At 42.0% G+C, this 26,280-nt stretch overlaps 1 protein-coding gene across 2 annotated transcripts in view; it reads left to right on the top strand.

Moving 5' to 3' along the window:
• Window positions 1-26,280, top strand: part of SHC3 (SHC adaptor protein 3) — a 162,787-nt gene that overhangs the window by 19,016 nt on the left and 117,491 nt on the right. For both annotated transcript variants that reach the window (XM_077469998.1, XM_077470008.1), the window contains exon 3: window positions 19,791-19,861. In XM_077469998.1, coding sequence (XP_077326124.1) covers window positions 19,791-19,861 — 71 coding nt within the window. The remainder of the gene's footprint in view (window positions 1-19,790; window positions 19,862-26,280) is intronic.

A 26,280-nucleotide genomic window follows, 5' to 3' on the forward strand; every position in this document is an offset into this window, starting at 1 on the left:
ACACTAGCCTATTGGCATGATCTGCAGGATTAATTTCAGATGGAACATAATGCCATTGTTCAGGTTTAGATGATTTCCTCATTCTCTCTACATGGTTGCTGACATAGACATAGAAAAGTTTAGTCTGGTTGTATATGTAGCCCAGAACAACTTTGCTGTCTGTGTAGAATCTGACATCATCTATCTGAATGTCTAGCTCACGCAGTATGAAATCTGCTATTTCTACAGCTAGCACAGTCCCACAAAGTTCAAGCCTGGGAATCGTGTGTTCAGGCTTAGGTGCTAAATTAGCTTTCCCAAACAGAAATCCTATGTGGGCTTAATTAGAAGAATCTCTTACCTTGAGGTAAGCGACAACTGCTATGGCCTCAGTAGATGCATCTGAGAAGATGTGAAGCTCTTTCCTCTGACTTGTAGCAAGGGAGGCAGAAGTGTAGCAGCGTGGTATATGGATTCCATCTAAGGCATGTAGAGATTGTTTCCAGGACTCCCACTTTGAAAGCTGGTCTAATGGTATAGTGTTCGTTGAAGTGAGTTGAATCTGGATAGAGCCTATTCATGATTGGTTGGGAGTTTAACCCTTGCAGCATGAAGAGGTGATGGTGCAACCCAGCTGACTCATCCTGGAAGAATTCTTTGCCCATTATTTTGATGAACTCTCTGTCTTCGACTGACAGGGCTATTTTGTTGTCATCGCTTGTAGTACAAAACACTGTGGTACCTAGGTTGTCATCACAAAGGTTAGGAGTAACATCAGGTACATGGATGATGTCAAGAGGCTTCTCTTTTACTTCGTAATGGTGAGGGCACTGTTTGAAGTGGGATGCACGTCTGTTTACTAACATGTACGTTTTGTAGGAATGGATCTCGGATGATGTACGCATTCTATCCAAGCATACATCGCCCACGATTACCCAGCCTAGATCAATTTTTTGTGTGTAAGGTGCATCATCAGGTCAGTGGACTGCTTGTGTACTTTGTGTACTCTGAGAATGTCTCTTCCTAGCAAGATCAAGATTTCAGCATTCATGTCCATTGCAGGAATTTCATTAACAAAGTGCCTCAAGTGAGGATGGTGATATGCAGCCTCTGGAGTAGGCATTTCTTCCCTTTCATCTGATATCTGGTCACACCCATCTAATGTTGGTAGGGGTATGCCCTCTTCCTTATTGATATGAGAGACCATGAACCCATTGGCCCTTCTGCCGAAAGGTCTCTTCACGACCAGAACAGGTTCTGAGAGTAAACGGTGATGCATGTCCATCTATACCAAAGATCTCAAAGAATTTAGGCTTAACCAGGGATTTGTTGCTCTGTTTATCTATTATGGCATACATCTTAGTAGTTTCCTCAGGTTGACCCTTTGGGTATATCTTGACTAGGCATATCTTAGCACAGCATTTGTGATCTAAGCCTTCTCCAAAGACATCTGTTGCTCCCCGCCATGACTTGAGACAGGGCTGGAGGTAGGAGGCTGCTGTGAATTGTCTGAGGGTGAGCCCGGATGCATAGCTGTAACATGTCTGTTACTACTGTATTCTGTGCACTTGATGTCAACTTTACAGTCTTTAGCAATATGTCCATAACAAGCACAGCACCTGTAGCATATTCCAAGTTTCTGAAGAATCTTCCTGCACTCTTGTAGCGTCTTTGCCCTAAGCCCACGACATTTCTTTAGGGGTGAGGCATCTTGTGAATAGGGCACTGATGATTAGGGTCTTTCTCTCTGTCACCCAAATCTCTCTGGTGAGCAGGAAAGGATATGGGTGGTGAGATGTCTGTCCTTTTAACAGATATTGCTTTATTAAAGTCTCTACGTTTAGCTGCTATGTTATCATGCCTTGATGAAGAAGTTGGGTTCACTGAAGCTGAAATCGTTTCTCATCTAGGCTTGACCACTGATGAACCTGTAAAAATATGCGAATGGAGGAAAAGATATGCTATAGTCCCTTTTGTGCCTTGAGCCCTGTTGTGCCCATTTCTCTAGCAGGCCGTATGGCAGTTTAGACACCACTGGATTGACACCATGAGCAGTGTCAAGGAAGCTTAGTCCAGGTAGACGTGGGTGTATATTTGCCAACTCCAGCTCAATGAGAAGATCACTCAGATCTTGGAGCTTGTGAGTCTTTGTTCCCTATTTTTGGGAAGTTTTGTAGTCTCTTGACTAGAGCGCTTTCTATGGCTTCAGAGCTACCATAGGCTTGCTTATGTCTTGCCCATGCAGCAACAAAACCTGCATCTGGGTGGTCAACATGCACTGTTCTCTGGTCTTTTAACATGATCTGCAGATTCTGGCCCCAGCCACTTTATGAGCAAATCAAGTTCCTACTTGGTGGTAAGGTTGAGATCAGCAATGGTAGCCTTGAAGGTTGATCTCCAGTAGCTCTCCGGACAGTCGTCAAACCTTGAGAGGGTAGTGTTAATGAGCTCATGGCATACCATATATCTGGCGAAGTCATTTAAGTCTGATCTCTCACTCTTTGGTCCCAAAGTAAATTGTGTTACCCCTTGGGTGTGAAAGTTCTCTGGTGAAGTAGGGTGAGGTTTGCCAGGATAAAATGATGTTGCAAGAGCGTTTAACTGTGGTGTAGTCCCTAAGGCTTATGCTGGATGCGGCTTGAGCTGCAACTTGTCACTGGAAGTCACCTTGTTGTCAGCAAGAGGGGATGCAGTTTGCCGCATAGATGCACTTGTGTTGTAGACTTGAAAAGGCTCAGGCATTTGGAGCTGAGAGGTCTGTGTGTTGAGAGTCAGAACATTGTTGTTAGTAGGAAGTACAGGAGATGACTCTGTATCATTGCAAACATTATGCTTTAGTATATACTGTATTTACTGGTGTGTTCAACTGGTTCTTGCAGTTCCGTTGGGATGGAACAGTCTGAGTTAGCACTTTCTCCCATTGCTTGTTCAAGGACTCTCAGCCTTATTAGGACAACTGCTTCTTCCCTTTCCATTTGCAGATCCTTATTTGAGCTTTAATCTCTGCCTCCTTTTTGGTGTCGTGATGGGTTCTCGAAAGTAGTATACACACGATCCGAAAATCATACGATTCTTCCTCGGATGACAGTTTTCGCACAATATTCGGATCATATGTACGGGCCATTAGTTCCAGCTGTTACACCTTTGCACTTTCATGACCTTTCTAATATATAAGCTATTTTTCCTAGCTCAATGCATAGGAAAAGCCAACATAAACTTTTATTGATTGTTATTTAAGTTTACTTTGAAGTCTCTAAAGGTCTCTAAAGTCTGAATATTTTAATTGTTTTAAAAAGGTCTCTAAAGTCTGAATTTTTAATTGTTTTAAAAATCTATAGCCTCCAATCTTTTATTTAGGCATTTATTAGGCTATTGATTATTTTTGCTTTGAACACTTTAAAACCTTGCAGCATGCAAATTACTCACTAAAATGAAGCAGACCATCACATAATCCAGTCTGAAAGGTGTAAATGTTGTGGTCCTGAATGCTGTCCACCTTCCTGAAAAAACAATAGTAGTAGTAGTAGTAGTAAGTGAGTTGCTTACAGTTCATCACCATTGAGACCTTTTTTGTGACTGTATCAGGCTGGACCTGTCACTTGCTGTCAACGCATTTTGACAGTTCACTAGCCCCTGGCATAACTGCTAGCAATGAAGGAGTCTACCTAGCTTTGCTTTTAAAAAAGTGTCACAAACAAAACATTCATTTTAATGGAAACTGTTCACATCACATCTTGCATTTTTTGAATATTAATCTCTGTTAAAATGGTCTTTCCAATTAATGATATGACACAAATCTTGTATATTATGCAGTGGCGAAGCTAGACATTCTTTCACCCTGGGCAAAGAATAAGTTTACCTCTGGTACCCCCCAAGCTCCTCTGGTACCACACATGCTCTTCTGGCCCCCCGTGCTCCTCTGCCCCCCCACATGCCCCTCTGTCCCCCCTGCTCCTCTATTTCCCCATGCTGTTCTGTACCCCTGTGCTCCTCTGGTCCCCCCATGTTCCTCTGTTGCCCCCTGTGCTCTTCTGGTCCCCCCCTGTGCTCCTCTGGTCCCCCACATGCTCCTCATGCTCCTCTGGTCCCCCACATACTCCTCTGTCCCCCTCTTATCCTTTGGTCCCCCACATGCTACCCTGGTCCCTCCTGTATGCATCTGGTCCCCCACATGCTCCTCTGGTCCCCCAAGTGCTCCTTAGTTCCCCCCTGCTCCTCTGTCCTGCTCTGATCCTTTGGTCCCCCACATGCTCCTCTAGTCCCTCCTGTATGCATCTGGTCCCCCACATGCTCCTCTTGTCCACCACATGCTCCTCTGGTCCTCCCTGCTCCTCTGTCTCCTCCCATTATCCTCTGGTCCCCCCATGCTCCTCTGGTCCTCCTGTACACATCTGGTCCCCCACATGCTCCTCTGGTCCCCCGCATGCTCCTCTTTTCCACCCCCCTCTCTCCCCTTCCTGCTTCTCTGTCCCCCCCCTTCTCTGGTCCATCTGCAGCACTCACCCCCTCTCCCTGGCTAGCTGTACAGTATGCGGCAGCGGACGGGCTGGATAAAGACATGATCCTCCGCACTGAGAAGCTAATCATATGATTGGAAAGACAGACAGCCACAGACAGTTGTAACATAACCTTCCCTAGGACTCGTTCTCCTGCTCTTTCCTTCCCCGACAATCCATTTCGATTATCTGCGGCAGCAGACAGGATAGAGAGTGGGGGGGGGGAAAGAACAGGAGAATGAGTGCCGATGAAGGTTATGGTATAACAGTCTGTGGTTGCCTGTCTTTCCGATCGTATGATCAGCTTATCAGTGTGGGGGATCATGTCTTTATCCAGCCCGTCCGCATACTGCACAGCTAGCCAGGGAGAGGAGGTGAGCACTGTGGGGGACCAGAGAAGCGGGGGGTGTTTCCACTAGAGGTAGAGGTTGGAATGCAGGAGGATTGGTACAAGCTGCAGCACCCCCCTCAGTGACGTGCCCGGGGGAAGGGCCCCCCCCCCTAGTTTTACAGATTATATCATGTATATTTCAGCATGTGCTTTTACCATAACTTTACCCCTGAACGCTTTAGTCTTAAAAAATAAAAAATCCCAACTCCGCATGAGCATAAAAAAACTTGTTGAAGGTTGGGGTTTTGTTATGAGACGAAAATGGAGGTTTCTACTGCTGAACTCCTAAGCTGGTCATAGATGGATCAAGATTTGGCCAGTTCAGCTAAATTTTGTTCGATGCGTAGCTGTTCTTTTTCAACAAAACTTGATTGCTTAGGTTGGAAAGCATTTGTTGATCAGCAGCTGCTGCCAATGGTCAGTGTAATCTGACAGTCCCACTGTCAGACTGTAATGTCCTGGCGGGGAGTTTGGGGGTTGTTCCTCCATCCACCTCGTCTGGTTTTTTTTTTTGTTCCACCCAGTTTCTGAAATCTGTTATAAAGATAAAGAATTCTGACGCTTTTCAGACGATCCTTTTAAACGTGCTTATTCTTGGTCTGTGACTTAAAAGTACAAGTCAGATAAAGTCAGATGACTAGCATTCTCATAAAAAAAAATCCAGTGATATCAGCCAGATACTTCTCACAGAGTCACTGTAATGTGCATGAAGACATGCCTTAAAATGTTTAACTACATGAGTAAGTGCTCTAAACACACATGACTGCATGTGTGCCTTATCTGTAAAAAGGCCTAAATTTGTATGTGGGGTTTTTCCACTCTAGTTTTGTGTATTCTTTTAATGTGTATTACTATTGTATATTATGGCATACATTATTACCTTTTTCCCCCCTATTTTGAGTATACTATCTATAAAGTCATCACTCATGTATTACATTTAATACTATTGTTAATTATGTAACTTTTTTTGTAAATTCAGGCTGTTTTGAGTCAATCCTGCTGAAGAACTGCATTTTAGCCATTATACTTTTGAATTAGACTATCTTTAAAAAAATATGTATTAATGCTTTCAGGAACATATATGGCATGAATCAGGTTAAAAAATAGCTAAATGTATTGATTAAAATGTATGTTTACTCTAGCAATGAACTTTTTATACATGCCCTGGTAAATATCAAACTGATATAAGAAAATGCTTTCAATTGTAAATGTATAAAAAATGACCTGTTGATCCGAGCAGAAATCTAGTGAACCCATAGCTTCCTATAATAAAGTTATGAGTGGGAGATATTCTGAAGTGTAAACCAGGAGTGAGCAGCATATGACAACACTATTCCTCCACAGATACCGTAAAGTGGAGAGGGGAGAGTGTTTTTTTCCTAAAGCTGGCTATAGACAAGTGAAAAAGCAAACGAAAATCTTTTGTTTTTCGCATAATTAGTGTGCCAGCTGCGACACACAATTTGCATGCTGGATTCAAAAGTGCCTGATCCAACATGCTGGATTTTGTTTAGAAAAACAAAACAAATGATGGCACAAGCATGTGCGCCATTTTTGTTTTTCGATCAACATAACGGTTTTCGACTCGTCTGTGGCTGGCCTAAGCCCCTTTTACATGAGTGGACTAATCAAGTCTGCCTGTAAGTTTTTCAGTGATACCCGATTGGACACTCTATTGTCATCTACTCCTTCTTCCCCTTTCACCCCCCCCCCCCCCAACCCTCTCACATTGCAAACGTAAACCTGTAAAGAGTTATTCTTTTCTTTGCAATTAACATTTAATGGTATTGTACCTTTATTCTCTACAGTAAAAGACTTGCACTTAAAAAAACATCAGATCAACAAACATTTCTTGCGTAATACATGCACTTTCTCAAGGTATTTGAATAACCTCAACCATAGAGGTACCTCTTGTTAATCTTTTTATAACATTCTTTTTATAAAATCAGACCAACTACCATTTCTTGTGTAATACATGCACTTTCTCAAAGCATTTGGATAATCTCAACTAGGGAGGTACCTCTTTTTAATCCATGCAATCAACTCCTATAATTATTTTCTCCAGATGAGATCACTATTTCTTCTAACCATGCCTCCCAATTTAGATATATTGTACCACATTCTGTTACATGGACCTGTTGCCTGAGGCACACAAGAACGAACTCTCTCCCTGATTCATACCCGAGACCTACATGACACCTGGGAGAGAAAATGGCTAATTGGGCTCAATTTGGACATTTTCACTTAGGTGTGTACTCACTTTTGTTGCCAGTGGTTTAGGCATTAATAGCTGTGTGTTGAGTTATTTATACTGTTATACAAGCTGTACACTCACTACTTTACATTGTAGCAAAGTGTAATTTCTTCAGTGTTGTCACATAAAAAGATATAATAAAATATTTACAAAAATTTAAGGGGTGTACTCACTTTTGGGAGATACTGTAGGTAGCAGAGCTACGGGATAACTTCATTTTCAAACAGCATAATTCTAACAACCCCATTCCCCATGCTAACTAAAGCCCAATATAGGTACCTTATATCAGAGGACGATATAATCTAGGAGCCTATACCATATCAGGTGATGTTCAGTGGGAGAAGCCTCTCTGTTGGCTTACAAGTGCACAGCTTTTCTCACCCAGCACCCCTACCACTGCACCTGCCTCTCCCCAACAACCCTGACACTGCAACTTTCTGCCAGCTAGCAATGCTGCTTTGCATACTTTACCGCTGCCCCCTCTGTCACCGTCCCCTTTTTTACATTTGTAGGGACATGCAGAGAGGAGAAGAGGCCGAGCCTGGACTTTTTGGGCTCCCTGCCCACATCTTCCTCCCTCTGATGACATCACTCAATCCTTCGACATTTTGGGTCCCTGTGTGTGTTCCCAGGGGAAGAGGGAGGAGGTTTACACTTCTGAGTTTAGAGGAAGAGAAATGCCAAACACTGAGATGCCCACCACCTCATTATTACAGAACACTTCCAATTTGGCAACCATTTTTTAGAAGTCTAACACCCAAATGTATTTATTTTTTGTTTTACTTTCAAGTTAGGAATTTTTTTTTTTAAATACAACACAACTATTTATCACTCCTCCCTCCTAAACTAATAAATCTTCTGCCCTGTAGACACGGTTTTCCTTGTCGGAATAAACTATTTCCGACGAGTTACGACACAGTTCCACCGAAACTGTCATGCGTACACACGATCACACCAAAGTATGATCGTTAAGCACGTGGTGATGTACAGCACGTACAATGGGACTAGAAAAAGGAAGTTCAAGACTCAGTGCGCCACCCTTTGGGCTCCTTCTGCTACTCTTGTGTTAGTAGAAGTATGGTTAGAGACGATTCGCACTTTTCAGACTCCAGCTTATTTCGATTGTTTTACTGCTGTTCAGTTTGTGCTTGTGGGTTTGTATCTGGTTTTCAGTGCGTGTAGTCAGTTCGTATCAGTTTTTCGGTGCATTCTGGTTTGATTGTTACTGGTCTTCAGCTTGCTCTTCACAGGTCTTGCTGTTCTTCAGTGCGTTCTGTTAAGTTCATTCTGACAAGCTGACCGTTTTGAAACCATGGTGCGGGTACGTACTCGTTGTAGGGTTCATACTGTGTGGGGGCTTGGTGTTGGGGTTCATATTTTGACCCGAGCCCAGTCCATGAACAGGGCGAGGAGGAGTTCATGGACCAAGAATTGGTTACTCCAGTGTGACCAATTCTCGCACATGCCTCTGCTTCATGAGATCCAGGAGACTAATCCTAATGATTTCAGGAATTATCTCAGGATTTCACCTGTTGGCTTTGCTGTCCCCTTATATCAGCAGGCAGGATACCTGCATGCGGCAAGCCATCACTCCCGAGCAGAGGCTAGTCGTCGCCTTGCGGTACTTGGCGACTGGAAGAAGCCTGCAGGGCCTCAAGTTCTCAACAGACATCTCCCCCCAGGCTCTGGGGATAATTATTCCAGAGACCTGTTCGGCCATCATGCAGGTCCTTCAGAAGGACTATAGGGTAAGTTTTATCCCTTAACATCACATTATATGTATTTAATGCTTGCTAATGTATTGTATTTATTTCATCATTCCCTAATTACCATGATTGGAATATGCTGTGAAAGTCCCCTTTATCCTCATGCATGCTGGAAGCATTTTTAATATTCCTTTTTTGGCCTACATGCATATTTCTATTCACTAACCTCCCCAGCATGCTATCCTGGACCCATATATACCTATAGCCTAGTCCCTTTAACAATTTATATTGTCAGCTCCATTGTACTGCTTTCCCCAAAACACCCCCTAAAATGTGTGCAAATGTTATGTGTGTCCTTAAATTAATTTATAACCCTCCCCCACCCCCTAAAATGTGTCCAAATGTAATGTGTGTCCTTAAATTCAGGCAGAGTGCTGGAGGCTTTTTTTTTTTTGGGCTCCCAAAGTCACCTTAAACCCCCACCCCCCCATACAATTATCAATGGGCCATCAGATGGGGTGAGTAATCTGATAAGTGGGCCTTATATTTTTGTCTTTTTAAATACTCCTTAAAATAAATGTTATACTGATGTTGTGCAAGAATGTTTTTGTGTAATCTGCTTGCAATGTTATGTGCAAAAGTACTTTTTTTTTTTTATTTGACTCCACAGTTTCCATGAACGCCATAGGAATGGCAGACTGTGGCTTCCAATTTTGCTGACCATTGGGACTTTCCCAACTGTGGAGGGGCTATAGATGGGAAGCATGTCCACATTGTGCCACCACCCCATTCGGGGTCTTACTATTATAACTATAAGTGGTTTAATAGTGTAGTGGTAATGGCGGTGGTGTCGGCACACTATGAGTTTCTCTATGTGGACATGGGGAAGAATGGCCGGATGTTGGATGGAGGAGTCTTTGCCCAGATGGAGTTTTACTAGCGTCTCCAGACTGGTGGCCTGGCATTGCCACCTGATGCGGACAACGCGGAAGGACTCCCCTTCGTCTTTATTGCAGATGAAGCCTTCATTCTGGGCAAGCACCTGATGAGGCCATTCCCCCAAAGGACCCTCACCCTGGAGAGGAGGGTTTTTAACTACCGGCTAGCCAGAGCAAGAAGAGTCGTTGAGAATACCTTCGGGATAATGGCCAGCCAGTTCCGCCTGTTTCCGACAGCAATCCATATGGCGGACTACAAAAAACAATCATATCATCCTGTGTTGCTGCATCCCGCACAATTATTTAAGGAAAAATTCCCTGAATTATCTAGCCTCAGTTGGGCTCCAAAGCGCCCCCATGAAGTTTGTGAGAAATATGTTAATTATTTCATGGGTAGGGGGGGCCATTGCAATGCCAGACAAAGTATAACATTTTTAGTAATTAAACATTTTTTCTGATAAAATCTAGAATTTTCTTGCTTGCTTTTCTTTTTGGCTGTTCTCCCAGGTTCTCCTAGTGCACTTGTAGTGCCAAGTGGATTTTCCTTTAGTAAATAAGCCCCATTATCACTGTAAACACAAAAATTCTTACAAAACTGGTATTGAGCATTGAAAGAAGAAGCCACACATTGTTGTATTTCAAAGTGTTTACTCTTTGCGTTTAGAAAATGTGTTTAAAATTTGTTTTGTTTTTTCACAATATTTTTTTTTTATATATTTTTTCCTCAATATATTATTATTTTCCTCAATATTTTTTCTTTTTTTTTTTTACAAACAGGCATGCTTTAAAACATAACATACACAACTCTGGTACTTACAAAGTTCAACGTATGAAAACTGAGGGCAATATCAGACATTATAGTGTCAAAAATGTCTTGATATTGCCGTAAATCTGATGGGGTGATGTCACCCCTGTAACAGACAATTTTTGAAGATGCACACATATTCGGAGTCCAAATGGGTAATGTCAACATGTTTCTATCTCCCATCATGGGGGGATCAATGGACATGTTTTGGGGGTGCAATCCCTTCCTCTCACCTATTAGAGTTATGAGGAAGGGTTGCACCCACAAAACGCATACATTGAGATCCCCTGATGGCAGATAGCACATGTTGACACACAAATTTGGCTTTTAAAATGTACACAATTTTTTTTTGGGGTAATATAAAAAGAAAACATGATCGGATTTGAGGGAAAAGGGATTATATTTTCCCAAAACATTGATCATGTTCTTTTTTTTCCTGTTGCATAATGTTAAGGCGATTTCGCATTGCGTCTATTTCCCCATTCCACGTTATAATATGTTGGATGAGGGTTTGGGCGCTGGCCCTACTGAAACGTTCCTCTTCCACAACCAGCACATCACCTAAAATTGTTGAAAAATACAGTATTTAGAAATATGCAGGTATACATAGATTACCTGAAGCTGGTGTGCCCGACACTCACCTGGTGGGGTGCCCATCTCGCCCAATTCCTCCACCTCTCCTTCCTCTAGATCCTTGGGGGGGGGGCTCGGGCTAATTTCCCAATCAGGCTGGTGAGGTGTCGGGGGTCCCTGGGATGCTCTGACTGTTGTCTGAGTCTTTTCTCCCCTATGATAATGAAACAAAAGGTATACTTAGCACACAAATATTTGAGTCCAGAAATAGGAATATGAAACATTGCTTTGAACTGGTGTACAATTGTATGTTTGGGAAGAGATCCAAGTTGAAGACATGATTAAAATTCCCTTTTTACCAAGCTGAAATACTTACCTTTTTTGGCCAAGTTTCACAGATGGAGATACCCCAAGTATCCATTGGAGCACCTGTGTGAGTTACTCTAAGCCCTTGTACATACGGTCGGACATTCCGACGCAAAATGTCCGATCGGACCGTGTTGTCGGATAATCCGACCGTGTGTGGGCTTCATCTGACTTTTTCCGTCAGAATGTCCGACCAACAAAGTTTGAGAGCTGGATATAAAATTTTTCCGACAACACGATCCAATCAGACTTTGTCCGATTCTTTGTAGAGAATTCCGATCGGACAAAGTGCCATGCATGCTCAGATCAAATTCCTAGACCAAAGCTATTGGCTACTAGCCTGAACGTAGTCCTGTCGTAACTAAATAACGTCATCAAGTTACGAACGATCGGATTTTCCGACAACTTTGTGTGACCGTGTGTATGCAACACCAGTTTTCCAACGGATTTTATTGTCGGAATGTCCTACCGTGTGTACAAGGGCTAAAAAATGTGATCTGGTGTCCCACACTAGTGCTCCTGAGTCCAGATGTGTAAACAGCAAAAAACAAGAAAAATAGCCCTGGGACTTTAGGTGAGGTGGGAGAGGTGGGAGAGATTTAGCCAATGTCCACAGCAAACACTGGGACAAAATCTATTTATTTGTTTCAAATAAAATTTATGTAACAGAGCGGCAACAACAATGATTGTGAGCCAATGTACACAACACAGATGAAAGTAAATATACAAAGATTTATTACAAATGTTGTACATCTATGAGCAACAATAAAACTTGAAAGTTGCTGGGTCAGTAAATACACATACACAATAAGACATAAAAGATGTGTAAACAGCTGCTGAGTGTCCTCTGCTTACATTCCACTGAATCAAGTTTGCAATTCATTCTAGTTTCAAACACACCTAGACAAAAATGTCCTAACTTCTTTTAATATGATAAATTAGCATGACCAAAATGTAGGTATAACCCTGTTCAATCTAAATACATTGTATTTATTGGCAAATGAACAATGTTTCGTACAATCAATGTTTCTTACGAACAATGTTTTCTATGAATGATTACTGTGCCCACGAACATGAATGTAGCCTTTTCAAACTGTACAACAGTAAAGAAAAGCACATGGAGCAGCATGCAAGTTAATAATTGTAATAGGAACACGAGACAAGTACTTACTTTTTTGAAGCATCTTCTTTATTTTGCGATACTGATCCGGCTCCCTCAGGTTTATGTCAGACCACCGCTTCCTTAATTGGACTTTGGACCGTCGTACCCCAAACTTGTGCTTAAGGCTGGGTTCACACCGCTGCGGCTGGGAGACCCGGATGTGATTCGCACCGCACTGCAGTGCAAATCACATCCGATCTCTGTGCGATGCGAGTTCAGCCATACAGATAGTATGGCTGAATTCGCATCGCACCCGCCGCAAACTCGCACAGGACCCTTTTTTTGGTCCGCAGCAGAATCGGATCGCATGGGTGTTCACACCATGCGATCCGATTCCTGTCCGAGTTTGCAGATCGCACTGCGATATGCGAACTGATCTGGGGGTGTCATTAAGGTTTCACTGACACTCCCAGCAGTCCACATAGGGCAGTGTTAACTGCCGGCGGGAGGCATGCGATGCGGGAAAACGCCGCGGATTTGCGGCGTTCCCGCATCGCTCCAGTCTGAACCCAGCCTCAGGGTGTTCACAACAGTCGTCATGATCTGGTCCTTTCGCAAATTGGGATGTTTCCCATCCTAATCCTCCCTGCGCAAAATCTTGTCCATTTCATCAAAGGCCATGTTGGTGGCCTTCAATCTCCTCCTCCTGAATCAGGATGTTTGGGGCTCCGGGCTTTCCTCCCCACTAGTGGAATAATTTGTCTCCGCCGTGTTGCTCCTACTGTTCTTACTGCACACCGAAGAGAGAAGGGGAGGGGAATATTCGTGAAAAAGAATGTCAGGGGTGGGCGACGCGGGCAGAGTTTGACACATGCACAGTGTATATAAAGCTAACACGCATCTGTCGTACCTACAATCTGTGTGTGGAGGACGAACCAATGGAAGTGGCGAGTGTGCTAAACGAAGGTAAAATTTGAACTTGGCCCATCACAGTGGCCTATACTGCTTCAAGTTGGCGGACTATATTGGGATAAGATTATGAGTTTAGACTGACATTAGGGTTTTTCTCTTATGTATTCTCTTACAGAAAAAATGAATCAGTTTAAGGACGAAAATTTCTGTCCAGTTTTATCGATAAGTACAGGGAGACGAGGAATCTCTGGGAGGTCAAACATAGTTTATATTACAATAAACAAGTAAGGAAGGCAAGGCTGGAGAAATTTCTGGTATTTGTGAAGACTCGGGTCCCCGAAGCAAACATGACGTTTTTGGAAAATAAAATTGGAATCTTGAGGAACATGTATAAGAAGGAGCACAATAAGATCCAGGCTTCACTCAGATCAGGAGCATTAGCAGAGAATGTTTATGTCCTCAGGCTCTGGTACTTCAACAAACCTGAGGTTTCTGGACGATCAGACTGAAGCCAGGGAATCTCTTTCAAACCCTTCCCTGCAGCCTTCCCTCCACCCTTCCCTCCACCCCAGCAGAGACTTCCCAGGAACAACCTGGGCCTTCCATCCTGGAAGAAGTGGATGCACCCAGCTGGAGCCAGGTATATTCGTTTTTAGACATATATTTATTGTCCTAATATTAATGATGCCAACTAGATGTTATAATTGCTTACAAATCAATGCTTTTATACCAAAAGTTATGTATACATATCACTAGATAGTAGTGGCCAAAAATGTTGGTGACTAGCTCGAAAAATGCTGGGGTCAGAATGATAGTCTTTTCTATTTATTAACATTCAATTTGCAAGTCATGAGCTAAAAATTGTGTGTGGTTGATAAATCAAGAATGACAACTATGTCCTTTTTTTTTACACAGGATGAGCCAAGCCAGGAGGAGGGTCTGGAAAGCATCAGCCAAGAGGAGGCCGTGCCAAGCGTCATCTACGATGAGGCCGCGCCCACTGGCAGCCAGGAGTAGGCCGTGCCCAGGGTCAGCCAGGAAGTGGCTGGGCCCAGTAGGAGCATCACCCAATTCCAGATGCCTTCCCTCTGCCTTACCACCAAAAGGCCCAGGAAGGGGACAATGACGGAGGATGCAGCACTGGGCCTCATTAGGGGAGCCAGCGATTTCCTCAGGAGCACCCCCCAAAGCTGAAGAGGCCTATGACTGCTATCTAGCCATCAGGTTGCTGAAATTGGAGAAGGGACAACGCCTCCTCTGTGAGGGATTTATTTCTGATGCTCTTCAGAAAGGGTTGAGGGGCCAGCTGACTAAGAACAGCCACATATGTGAGCTCGCCCATCCTCCTCCTCCTGCCACAAGGCCACCACCAGTGCCACAGCCTCCAAGGAAGGCTGCAGGGAAGAGAAGAAAGTGACGGCCTGGGTTCAGTCTTATCTGACAGAAGACACAGGCTGTTGTAGTACCACAAACTGGGAACAGATATGTCATCTACTGCTGATCCTGATCTCTGGGATTCCTGGACCAGATTGTGCTTCCTATTATATGGACTCCTCAAGCTACCAATTTTCTTTTCCACAGACTTGTTGATGTGTACTCTGGGGGACAAAGGGCTATGCAAATTCCAAAAGTTTGCCCAGCGTTGACTTCCTCTTTATTTTGTTACTTAGAATAAATGGATATTTAATTTTCTCGCAAAATACTTTCCTGTGTTTTTCTTCAAATAGGACAGTTTGTTTGTGAGTAGGCAGGTACATTTAACCACTTCAGCCCGGACCATTTTGCTGGCCAAAGACCAGACCACTTTTTGCGATTCGGCACTGCGTCGCTTTAACTGACAATTGCGTGGTCATGCGACGTGGCTCCCAAACAAAATTGACGTCCTTTTTTTCTCACAAATAGAGCTTTCTTTTGGTGGTATTTGATCACCCCTGCAGTTTTTATTATTTGCACTATAAACAAAAATAGAGCGACAATTTTGAAAAAAAAAACACATTATTTTTTACTTTTTGTTATAATGAATATCTCCCAAAAATATATAAAAAAATTTTTTTTTCCCTCAGTTTAGGCCGATACGTATTCTTCTACATATTTTTGGTAAAAAAATCGCAATAAGCGATTATTGATTGGTTTGCGCAAAAGTTATAGTGTTTACAAAATAGGGGATAGTTTTATGGCATTTTTATTAATTTGTTTTTTTTTTGACTAGTAATGACGGCGATTAGTGATTTTTATTGTGACTGCGACAATATGGCGGACACATCGGACATTTTTTACACATTGTCATTTATACAGCCATCACTGCTATACAAATGCAGTGATTCCTGTGTTAATGACACTGGCAGTGAAGGGGTTAACCAGTGGGTGGCAGTGTAGGGGTTAAGTGTTCCTAGGGGTGTGTTAATAACTGTTGGGGGCTGGGCTTTCATTTAGTGAACACTGATCTCTGCTCCAATCACATGGAGCAGAGAACAGCGTCACTTGTTGCTAGGCAGAACGGGGAGATGCTGTTTACAACGGTATCTCTCCATTCAGCCACCCCGTGAGACGATTTCGGGTATGCCCGTGGCGGACCTTGATCGTGATGGCAGGGCGGCATTAAAGATTGGACATAGCTGTACGCCAATATGCCTGCCCGTGCAATTCTACCGAAGTACATCGGCGCGCGCTGGTCGGGAACTGGTTAAAAAAGACAATGTCAAATTAACAAGGAACAATTTTTAAGTAATCGTAAAATAAATCTTGATGAAATAAACAATTATAAAAGATGAGTTTAAAAAATAATTGTAAACATTATTATAGAGATCAGGCTTTTAAAAATTAGAATAATAGTCATGAGATGGGGATAAATAATGAAGAAAAAAGTTTGTGAGAACTCTGTGTGAATATGAGCAGCAAAACAACTTTCTTCCAGCATTCTAAAGAAGAAATGAATGCGCTGCATTAAAATATCACAGAATTAGCAGCGTGAGGAATGTGCTAGCACAAATATGAACGCTAGTTTTACCACACTGAGCACTTCTGTCTCATACTTACTTCAGAGCATGCATCATTTTTGGTCTGTCGGAACAGCATACAGACGAACGTTTTCCCCCATAGTAATTGGTTCCGTCAAAAGTTTTAAAACATGTTCTATTTCTAGGTCTGTCAGAATTTTCATTAAAATAAGTGTGATGAGGCATACACACAATTGGAATATACGATGAAAAGCTTCCGTCTGACTTTTTCTGTCGGACATTCCGCTCGTGTGTACGCGGCATTCTACATTTTCTATTTTGAACATGCAATCAGATTGAAACTAAAGTTTAGTACACACGAGTAGTTTTTCTTCAACCCAGTAGGGCTGTAGGAAAAAAAACAGACAGCTCAGGAGGAGCTGATGTACTAACTATCTGATGTTAGTACAGCCACCTTCCCTGCTATTCTATTGTGTTCTAGCAGGGAGGACGGGCCCCCCACCAGAACACTCTGGTCAGCGCTCTCAGCCATTTAAATGTATAAAGTGGTGTTGCGCTCCTTAATTAACTATGTCAATAAATATGTGAAGTACACAGTGTACAAAAAATAAAAAATGAATAATCCTACAAACGCTTAACTATAAACACATAATTTAACATCCAAAAAGTGCATTAAGTAAAGTGCATTTAGGTGCAAAGATAGGTATATAATATATCTCAATCTAAAGTGCACAGATTGCAGTGATAGCAGGATCTACAGCGTGACTAAACGCTTGATAATATAATGTCCAAAGGTGCAGCAGGGAAACAAATAGAGCAATAGAAATAAATAAGAAATCTAAAAAAATTATGTAAAGTATATTCCACAGTCCGTATTAAATCATGCACTGAAAAAAATCCACTCTGTGTGCAAATATCTGATAATCCCGTGAGTGAATCGTTATTCCATAGGTCATAACGTGCAAGGTGTCCACACACTGGTAGCAATGGCTACCTTACCTTACTGCTGTAAGGTAACAGCATATATCCTTTTAAGCAGGTGGTAGATGTAAACAGCAATGGGTGCCCCCCTCTTTAGGTCCTCAGTCACAGGTAGCATATACATCCATAGGAGAAGAGAAAACGCTAATAGTGAAGTATGTAATGTAATCCAAACTTTATTTTAAAAGGACATAGTCCAGGGTACTCACATTTTAGCATAAAACATAAATGCAGAAAAAACTTTACACGAAGCGACAGCATCAAACGAACGAGCAGGTAGTGTGTACTACGACCGTCACTTCCGGTATCCTCCTAGTCCAATCCTACGCGTATCGTCACTTGGACATGTGACTTCATCAGGGAATAAACTATAGGAGGACGCTGACCCTTAAATACCGGGTACAGATCGCGGCCATTTTCTTGTAGCCCGCTAACTACTATAATAGCATTTGAATGGCAAACACCTTCGGCCATCTTGCTGTAGTCAGTGTATATTAGAAAAGGTACGAGCGTTTTGGTCGTCGTTTCCCAAGACCCAATACGTATTACTAAGTAGAGGGGGAAAGATTCAGTCACGACAGACCTCATAGGATTTACCACTCAATGCAGTCCGAGCCTTTCGGAAGAAACAAGCGTTTTGGTGGCCATCTTCCCGAAGCCCGCTCCGTCTCGCTATGAGTCGTGGCGGCCATCTTCCCATAGCTCAAAGGACAGCAATTCAAGCCACTAGCTATGCTCGTAACAGGGGACTCGTAGACGGAACAGAATATAAGTTATCAATCGTAGACCCCATTGCTACTTCAATAGCCTAAATAAATAAAATAAAATAAAATATGCAGCCACAAGCATATTCATATGGTTACAATAATGTAACAGGACCTTGCTATATAGCACTAATGGCTTTTTACAAACCCTAAGCCTCAGAGTAATCAGAGGGAAGCGCATTTTCCCAAAACTTATATCCAAAGAATGCTCAAGGCTAAAAACAGAACAATAAAATATACGGCCAAACTGCCAAGAATATTATATTGAGCTTAGATTAATAATATTATAAAATAACAGTGGCGCTGGATTATGTACACATATGCAGCTATTGGGGTCACCCTTGTTAAAGGGAGAAGGAAAATAATGGCATAGAAGTAGAATTAAAAAAAACTAAAATTTATTAAAACATATATTTAGTCACAAGACTTACCAGAGATTTTTAAAATTAACCCAAAAGACCATATCTAAAACCTATCATCCATCAATAAACAGGGGTTCCAGACCTAGAGTAGATTGAAATATTTAGCCCTATTCTAATATAAGATGGTAATATCAATATTCAAGATCCATTAAAATCAATAATGATAACGGGAAAAGATAACCCAAAAGGCCATATCTAAAACCTATCATCCATCAATAGACAGGGGTTCCAGACCTAAAATAGATTAAAATATTTAGCCCTATCCTAATTTAAGATGGTAATATCAATATTCAAGATCAATTACATTCAATAATGATTACGGGAAGGGGAGCTAGCCCAGACAGGACAGAGATAGTAGAATATTCTACCTCAGAGAGGGAGATGGGAGAGTAGCTTAGTGATACGAAAAATTCCGTGGCAGATACCGGAAGAGAGGTCAAACAGTACCCACCATGACATTCACTAAAATACAATGTTAAAAACTTAAAAATTATTAAAAGACATCAAAAATGGGCCCCTAAAAGTATTTAAAATACTAAAAATCGCTAATAAAACAGTTAAGATCAAAGTCCACATTCAAGCCCTGAGGTACAAAGGTGTCTAACGTGAATATCCACTTGGATTCTAATTGGCTGAGTGTTCTGACCTTATGACCTCCCCGCCAGTGCTTCTTATAGGGCTCAATTCCCCAAAACGTGAGGTGAGTTGGGTCTCTCAGCCATTGGTTAACATCGCTGATTGAGAGCCGATCGGCAGAACTTTTTCGATCATGCCCCTTCAGCAGAAGCCGGCTTTTGTTGGACCGACTGCAGCACATATGGGCCTAATATCGGCTGGTTTCTATTGAATGGCCGATGCCACCTGACATTTGGCTTGTGTGTACTAGGCTTAAGGGTAGGGGGTGCAGTAACAAATTTCAGTGACTACACTACACAGATCAATTCTGATTGGTTGTTGAGGGTAAGTGCATATTATATTTTTCATATTTTCTTATGGTGTTAAATAAAAGCCCTGTTTATGAATTGTTTGTGTTATTGGATAATTGCTTTATAGGATGGCAATTGTAAACATATTGGCAGCTTTTTTTGTTTTAGGCTCTTGCAGTAAATATTTCCTAATGTTTTGCCAACTCTTTTTCTTGCAGTACTTAGGATGCATAGAGGTATTGCGGTCCATGAGATCTTTAGATTTTACCACGAGAACTCAAATAACAAGGTAAGATTGTCAATGGCCTCTCTTCTTTTCCAAAAAAAAAAAGAAATAATTAGCAAAAGTGCTACAATAACAAGTTAAAATATCAATCTCAACCATTTCAGAGCAAAACATCTAAACACCACAAACCAAAAACGCAATTTAATCATTTTTTTAAAATTCAAAGCAAACTAACCCATCCATCCATGTCTCCATGCTTTATTTTGCTAAGAAATCACTTTGAAAGATACCCCCTAGCATTTATGGCCTTAGCCATTTTGAGTCAGGGCAGATGATTCACATAGCATTTACTTTCAGTAATCTATCTGCCCTTCGCTCAGGCATGCAGGCACAAGGGTGTGCTTAGCTGAGAAAACTCCTTCTCCTGAAGACTTCTGGGATGTATGACATAATTTGCTTAGGCTTGGAAACCAGAAAGTAACTAAAGAAATGTGAAAGCGAAAAACAAATAAATATGATGTACTTTCCTTTCTATTTAATATTGCTAGCAGCATAAGGATTAAACATAGTCAGAATTGATTGAGAGAATGTTCTGCTTTAATGCCAACATGTTACACCTACAAACCTCGGGTCTATAAAGAGTTAGAAATATTTTTCAATGCTATAGCTGTATATTAAGAATGTTAAACTATAAGGCTGTTTTCACACTGGGGCATTAGCGGCGCTATGCGGCCGCTAGCTGGGCAGTTTTAACCCCCACTAGCGGCCGAAAAAGGGTTAAAACCGCCCTGCAGCGGCGCTTTGCAGGTGGGTTTGCAGCGCTGCCCCATTGTTTTCTATGGGAAAGGGGCGCTTTAGGAGGGGTAAATACACCGCTACTCCAACGCTCCAAAGATGTGGCTTGCAGGACTTTTTTGACCATCCTGCAAGCGCACCACTCCAGTGTGAAAACCCTCGGGGCTTTCACACTGGAGAGACAGCAGCGGCTGTTTCAGGGCGCTTTGCAGGCGCTATTTTTAGTGCTGTAGCACCTGCAAAGCGCCCCAGTGAGAAAGGGGCCTTTGTCATCTTGATTCTAAACCACTTGTACTGTTTTGTGCTTCAATCTTGGCTACATTTATTTTTATTGTCTTGGGTTTAAAAGGTTTTTAGCTAATATTTCACATTTGTTTTTCCCATATGTATGCAGTCTTCGTTTTACAAACACTACCTTTTCTTTCACTTTTGGTTGGATTTGATCAGACATACAAAAAATACATTCCAACCATTCCCTACTCTGTCCAAAACTAAAGAAACTGTTTTGGATACACTTTAGGCTCCGTTCACACCTAGGCTATTTGGATTACAGGTTGAATCACCGCGATTCTGCCAACGATTCCAGATTTGCGGCACACGCAGAACGCGTTTGCAATGCCATTATTTCTTAATGGCACCCCAAAGAGGAGATTTTGCCACGATTGTTGAGTGTCAAATCGTGCTACAATCGTGGCCAGAATTGTGACCCAGAAAAGCTCCTGGCTCTGTGCCAAGATTTGTTACATGAGCTTCTTTTGGAGCAGAGGCAGGCCCATTCAAATGAATGGTGCTGCTCCATCCAAAAATGCTCAACAAATAGAAGCTAATAAAAACGAGAGGCTGTAGCAGTCGCTGCAGATTGCTCAGATGTGAAATGAGCCTTAAAGAACTGAGGCTTCCCTAGAACAATTTTTAAACTCTTCTCAAATATTAAAACTACACATACCATATATGCTTGAATATAAGCTGCAGCACCTAATTTTACCACAAAAATCGGGGAAAATATTGACTCGAGTATAAGCATAGGGTGGGAAATGCAGAAGCTACTGGTAAACAATGCCCATCTGCAGCCTCACTGTGCCCATCTGCAGCCTCACTGTGTCCATTTGCAGCCTCACTGTGCCCATCTGCAGCCTCACTGCGCCCATCTGCAGCCTCACTGTGTCCATTTGCAGCCTCACTGTGCCCATCTGCAGCCTCACTGTGCCCACCTGTATCATCAGTGCCCATTTTCAGCCTCACCGTGCCCATTTGCAACCTCACTGTGCCAATTTGCAGCCTCACTGGGGCCACCTGTACCTTTGATTACAAACAGCAGGTGTCTCCTGCTGTGTCATGCAACTGCAGTGTTAACTGTTCAGTGGCCGTCCACTGGAACAAAGCCCTCCTCCTCCTCGTCCGTGATAGACGGAACACTGATTCAGTTTCCCAGCATTGTACCAGTGTTCAGTGTTCCGTCTATCATGGACGAGGAGGAGGTGGGGCTTTGTTACAGTGGACGGCCACCGAACAGTTAACACTGCATGACACAGCGGGAGATCCCCGCTCGAGTATAAGCAGAGGGAGGCTTTTTCAGCATAAAAAATGTGCTGAAAAAGGCGGCTTATACTCGAGTATATATGGTAATTCAAGGTGTGACAGCAGTCCAAACAATTAAATCTGTTCTCAAAGCAAATTACCTAAATATTTTAGGTACTTCATATATTTTGTCCGCTCCTCTATATAGTTGGCAAAGATCACAGCATTTTTGAGCGTAGGTGTTAGCATTCCCCCCAGGCATAAGGCCTACCATGGCTTCACAAAATAACTAGCTCATTTGGTGAATTATTTAGGATTTATGCTTTGCTTTTGCTTGCAAAACCTTTCTTTGCATGCAGTTTCTGTATCTTTTCTCTTTCTCTATATGTTAAGAACAGCACAGTGACTGATTCTTTGCTTTCTTTGGTAGATGGAAGTCTATTGGGGCTCTCATTATGTAGGAGAGAGGGGCACAGTACCTACTATACTATTTTTTTTGTTCATGATTAAACAATGATGCTGTAACTCTTTGAGGGTAGTTAAAGAGACACAGTCAACTTGCCCAAGACAGGCAAAGTGACATTGGAGGAGGTTTACTAAAACTAGTGCACACAGAATCTGGTGCAGCTGTGCATAGTAACCAATCAGCTTTAGGTTTTATTGTTGAAGCTTAAAGTTCACCCTAAGGCTGGGTTCACACTGCTGCGGGGGGAGATCCGGATGTGATTCGCACAGCAAATCACATCCGATCTCCGTAGCACTGCGAGTTCAGCCATACAGATAGTATGGCTGAACTCGCAGCTGTCCCGCAGCAAACTCGCACAGGACCCTTTTTTGGGTCCGCAACGGAATCGGATCGCATGGGGGTTCACACCATGCGATCCGATTCCTGTGCGAGTCGGCAGATCGCACTGCGATATGCCGACGGATCTGGGGGTGTCATTAACATAACATTGACACCCCCAGCCGTCCGCATAGGGCAGTGTGAACTGCCGGCGGGAGGTATGCGATGCGGGAAAACGCCGCGGATTCGCGGCGTTCCCGCATCGCAATAGTGTGAACCTAGCCTAAAACTAAAATCTCTAACTCTACTTTCATCCACAATCTAAGACTAATCTATCTAGCCCTCTAAAGAAGTAACTCTATGAGTGACGTCACTTCCCAGGCATTTCACAACCATTGTCGGCTATCTCCTGCACAGAGCTTCTGCCTTTGGAGTAGGGTTGTCACCTCATCCCTTTAAAACTGAACAAATATTATTTACACAGGTTCTGTGGCTGATAAAGGTGGTACTTAAACTCACTCGGTGCCTTATCTGCATTGAATTAGCTTCAGAACCTGTGTAATTCATATGTGTTTGTGTTTAAAAGAATGAGTTGGCAACCCTAGAGATGAATCCCTGCTAAAGGAGTGTGGACAACATCTCTCTCGCTGCAAGAGGCTACTTTACCTGTCACATGTATATGCTTATGACAGGCTGCTAGTGAGACCTTCATTACTCTTGGTAACCACTGTATCATCACTCTGTATAAACTCCTGTACCATTATCTTAATACCCCAATGTTTTTTCGTGAGCTCGTATATGTGCTGGTTATTTGCTTTACACTACTTAAATATCTTCAGACCAGGCAAAGGCAGTTTCAGATGCTTGAATAAATTAACATGGTGACATATACAGACAACAGTCTGAAATTAAGTGCAGTTATTACATCCCTAGTCCCTAACTGAGGCTTGTGGCGGCCCCAGCATACCTGCATAGAGTCCATATCTGGTTTAGTCCATGTATGGTATCTTCAGGAAGCACTGCAAGTCCCAGCAAAGTGGGAACTTCAACCTTGGCATGGCACTGAAAATCCAGACTCTGGCAATGGCAGTGAATCGGTCTGACCAAACAGAACAGGCCAGGACAGAACTGACAGAACAACAACAGAACAACCCCCAGAGTCTTGACCTCTGTCCCTTATAGAATACACAGGACAGGGGGGTCAGACCCAGGAAAAACCCATCCTACATGTTAAAATTCTCTCATCCCTGACACTGGTGGTTAGTGGATGTCTGATCAGTAACTTGCTGGTTAAGATTGAAGATAACAAAAAAATCCACCACTCACCTGTCCTGCAGTCTTGTCCAGCTTTTTATTCACATGTTGCCTCTTTTGAGTATGAGTGGGAAACTGCAGCAAGTCTGATGATTGCTGTGAGGCATCCAATGGAAACTTCACAACACTGAGCTGCTTGTGTCTGTCTCCCTCCGCCAGCATCTAATTGAATTGAATGCTGGACAGAGGCTTCTTTTAGTGCCGGGTGCTGAAATGCAGAGAGTGTTCCAGTAACCGGAACACCAGCGCCATGATGTATAAAGAGCCGGGGCACCATGTGAGTAGTGGTACCTGATGTCAACTTCACCCACAACGTGTACAGTGAGTGCACAGTGAGCTCAACCCCTCTTGGATATGCCAGATATGTGTACATTTAATTGTCATTTTTCCCTCCCAAATTTCCTGTTTTTTTTATATCCGTAGACCATTTAGACATTTATGACTCATTAATAGGGAACTGTCCATTGTCTTAGCTGGTGCAGTAAAAAAAGTCTTACTTTTTGATAGTGGAGAGGTCAGAGGGATTTTGACGGTGCTTGTTGTTAAGAGAGTGGAGCATAGAAAAAAAGAAAAAACTTTTTTTTATATAATACAAAATTATACAAAAATATTTTATTTTGCTCAAGATTAAAATATACTGTGAATATAGAGATCGCAACAGTACAATGCAGTACAATATAATGGTGGTCTAGATAAACAAATATGGCTGCTTATGTCACGGGAGCATGCGCAATCGCGCTTACCCGTCCGCATCAAGCTGGTGACGTCAGACGCCAGCTCGATGGTAGGGCACTATAAAAGCAAGCCTTGCATGGTCTGTCCTCGCGGCATAACCAGAGGACATGACCGATATCTGTTTGAGCTGGAGCGTCTGTTCGGTAGGCATTGGATCATTAATCCCCCTTGTTGTTATGAAAACGTATGTTTTGTGCACATATTATATTGTTTTTCTGCTGTTTACTCTATTTAGCTTTGTGCGATCCACACATGCTATTTATATACATCCTTATCCTTCTCTACATGTGGCTATAATTGTTACACATGTATGAATTATTGTCTGCGCGGCTAGGTTTTATGTGTGCATATCTATTTGAATATTCTTTAATTATTATTCATTTTCATCCAAATGTATTTTTAATTAACTTCATTCCCTCTCTCTTCATAGCCTTGTCTTATTTTTCTACAGTTCCCCTGCTCTTTTGAGCTTTCTAACTGACCCTCGCTCACCGGACTTCCTATTGCAGTCATGCTATCATGTAGCCTTATCATTTGATTTTATATAAGTGAATTTTCGCAATAATCCAATTTTTGGGTATATCCCTATGAATTGATTAATTTTAACTTTCCTTAATTATTGGAGGATTTTTATCCCCTCATGTTGCATCCTTTGCAACATACATTATATATATATATATATATATATATATATATATATATATATATATATGTATATATATATATTTTTTTTTTTTTTTTTTTTTTTTTGAGGTAAAATATAATATATTTTTTCCCCTTTTTCTTTAGTTTTTTTCTCGCATTTCTGCTTTCCTACGTTTTCCTTTTTCTTTTTTAGCTGGACTTTTAGCCCTCTATGGTCTACTGGGGATATTTGACTTGTGGGGTGGATGAATGGTGGTGTTTCCAACTGACAGTGACTAGAGGTGGGTCGCATGGTATGGGACCAAAAGGGAGCCCGCTATCTCAAAAGTGCTTTTCCTCAGTGTGTTTTTGTTCTGTAAAAATTCTGTATTTTTTTGTTTATATTTATGTCAATTGTAACCTGCTGTATATATTTTTTCCTAAACCTAGATATTTTACTGTTTGAATATTTGCACATCCCCTGAGGAAGCATTTCTGCGAAACATGTTGGGAAAATGCAATAAAATATTGTCAACCAGTATATTTGTTCATCTAGACCACCATTGTATTGTACTGCACTGCATTGTACTGTTGCGATGTCTATATTCACAGTATATTTTAATCTTGAGCCAAATAAAATATTTTTGTATAATTTTGTATTATATAAAAAAAAAGTTTTTTCTTTTTTTCTATGCTCCTCTTTCTTAACAAC

The sequence above is a fragment of the Lithobates pipiens genome, unplaced genomic scaffold (genome assembly GCF_037356315.1).
Source record: "Lithobates pipiens isolate NorthernLeopardFrog02 unplaced genomic scaffold, aLitPip1_a1.2 Scaffold_11, whole genome shotgun sequence".
NCBI classification, from domain to species: domain Eukaryota; kingdom Metazoa; phylum Chordata; class Amphibia; order Anura; family Ranidae; genus Lithobates; species Lithobates pipiens.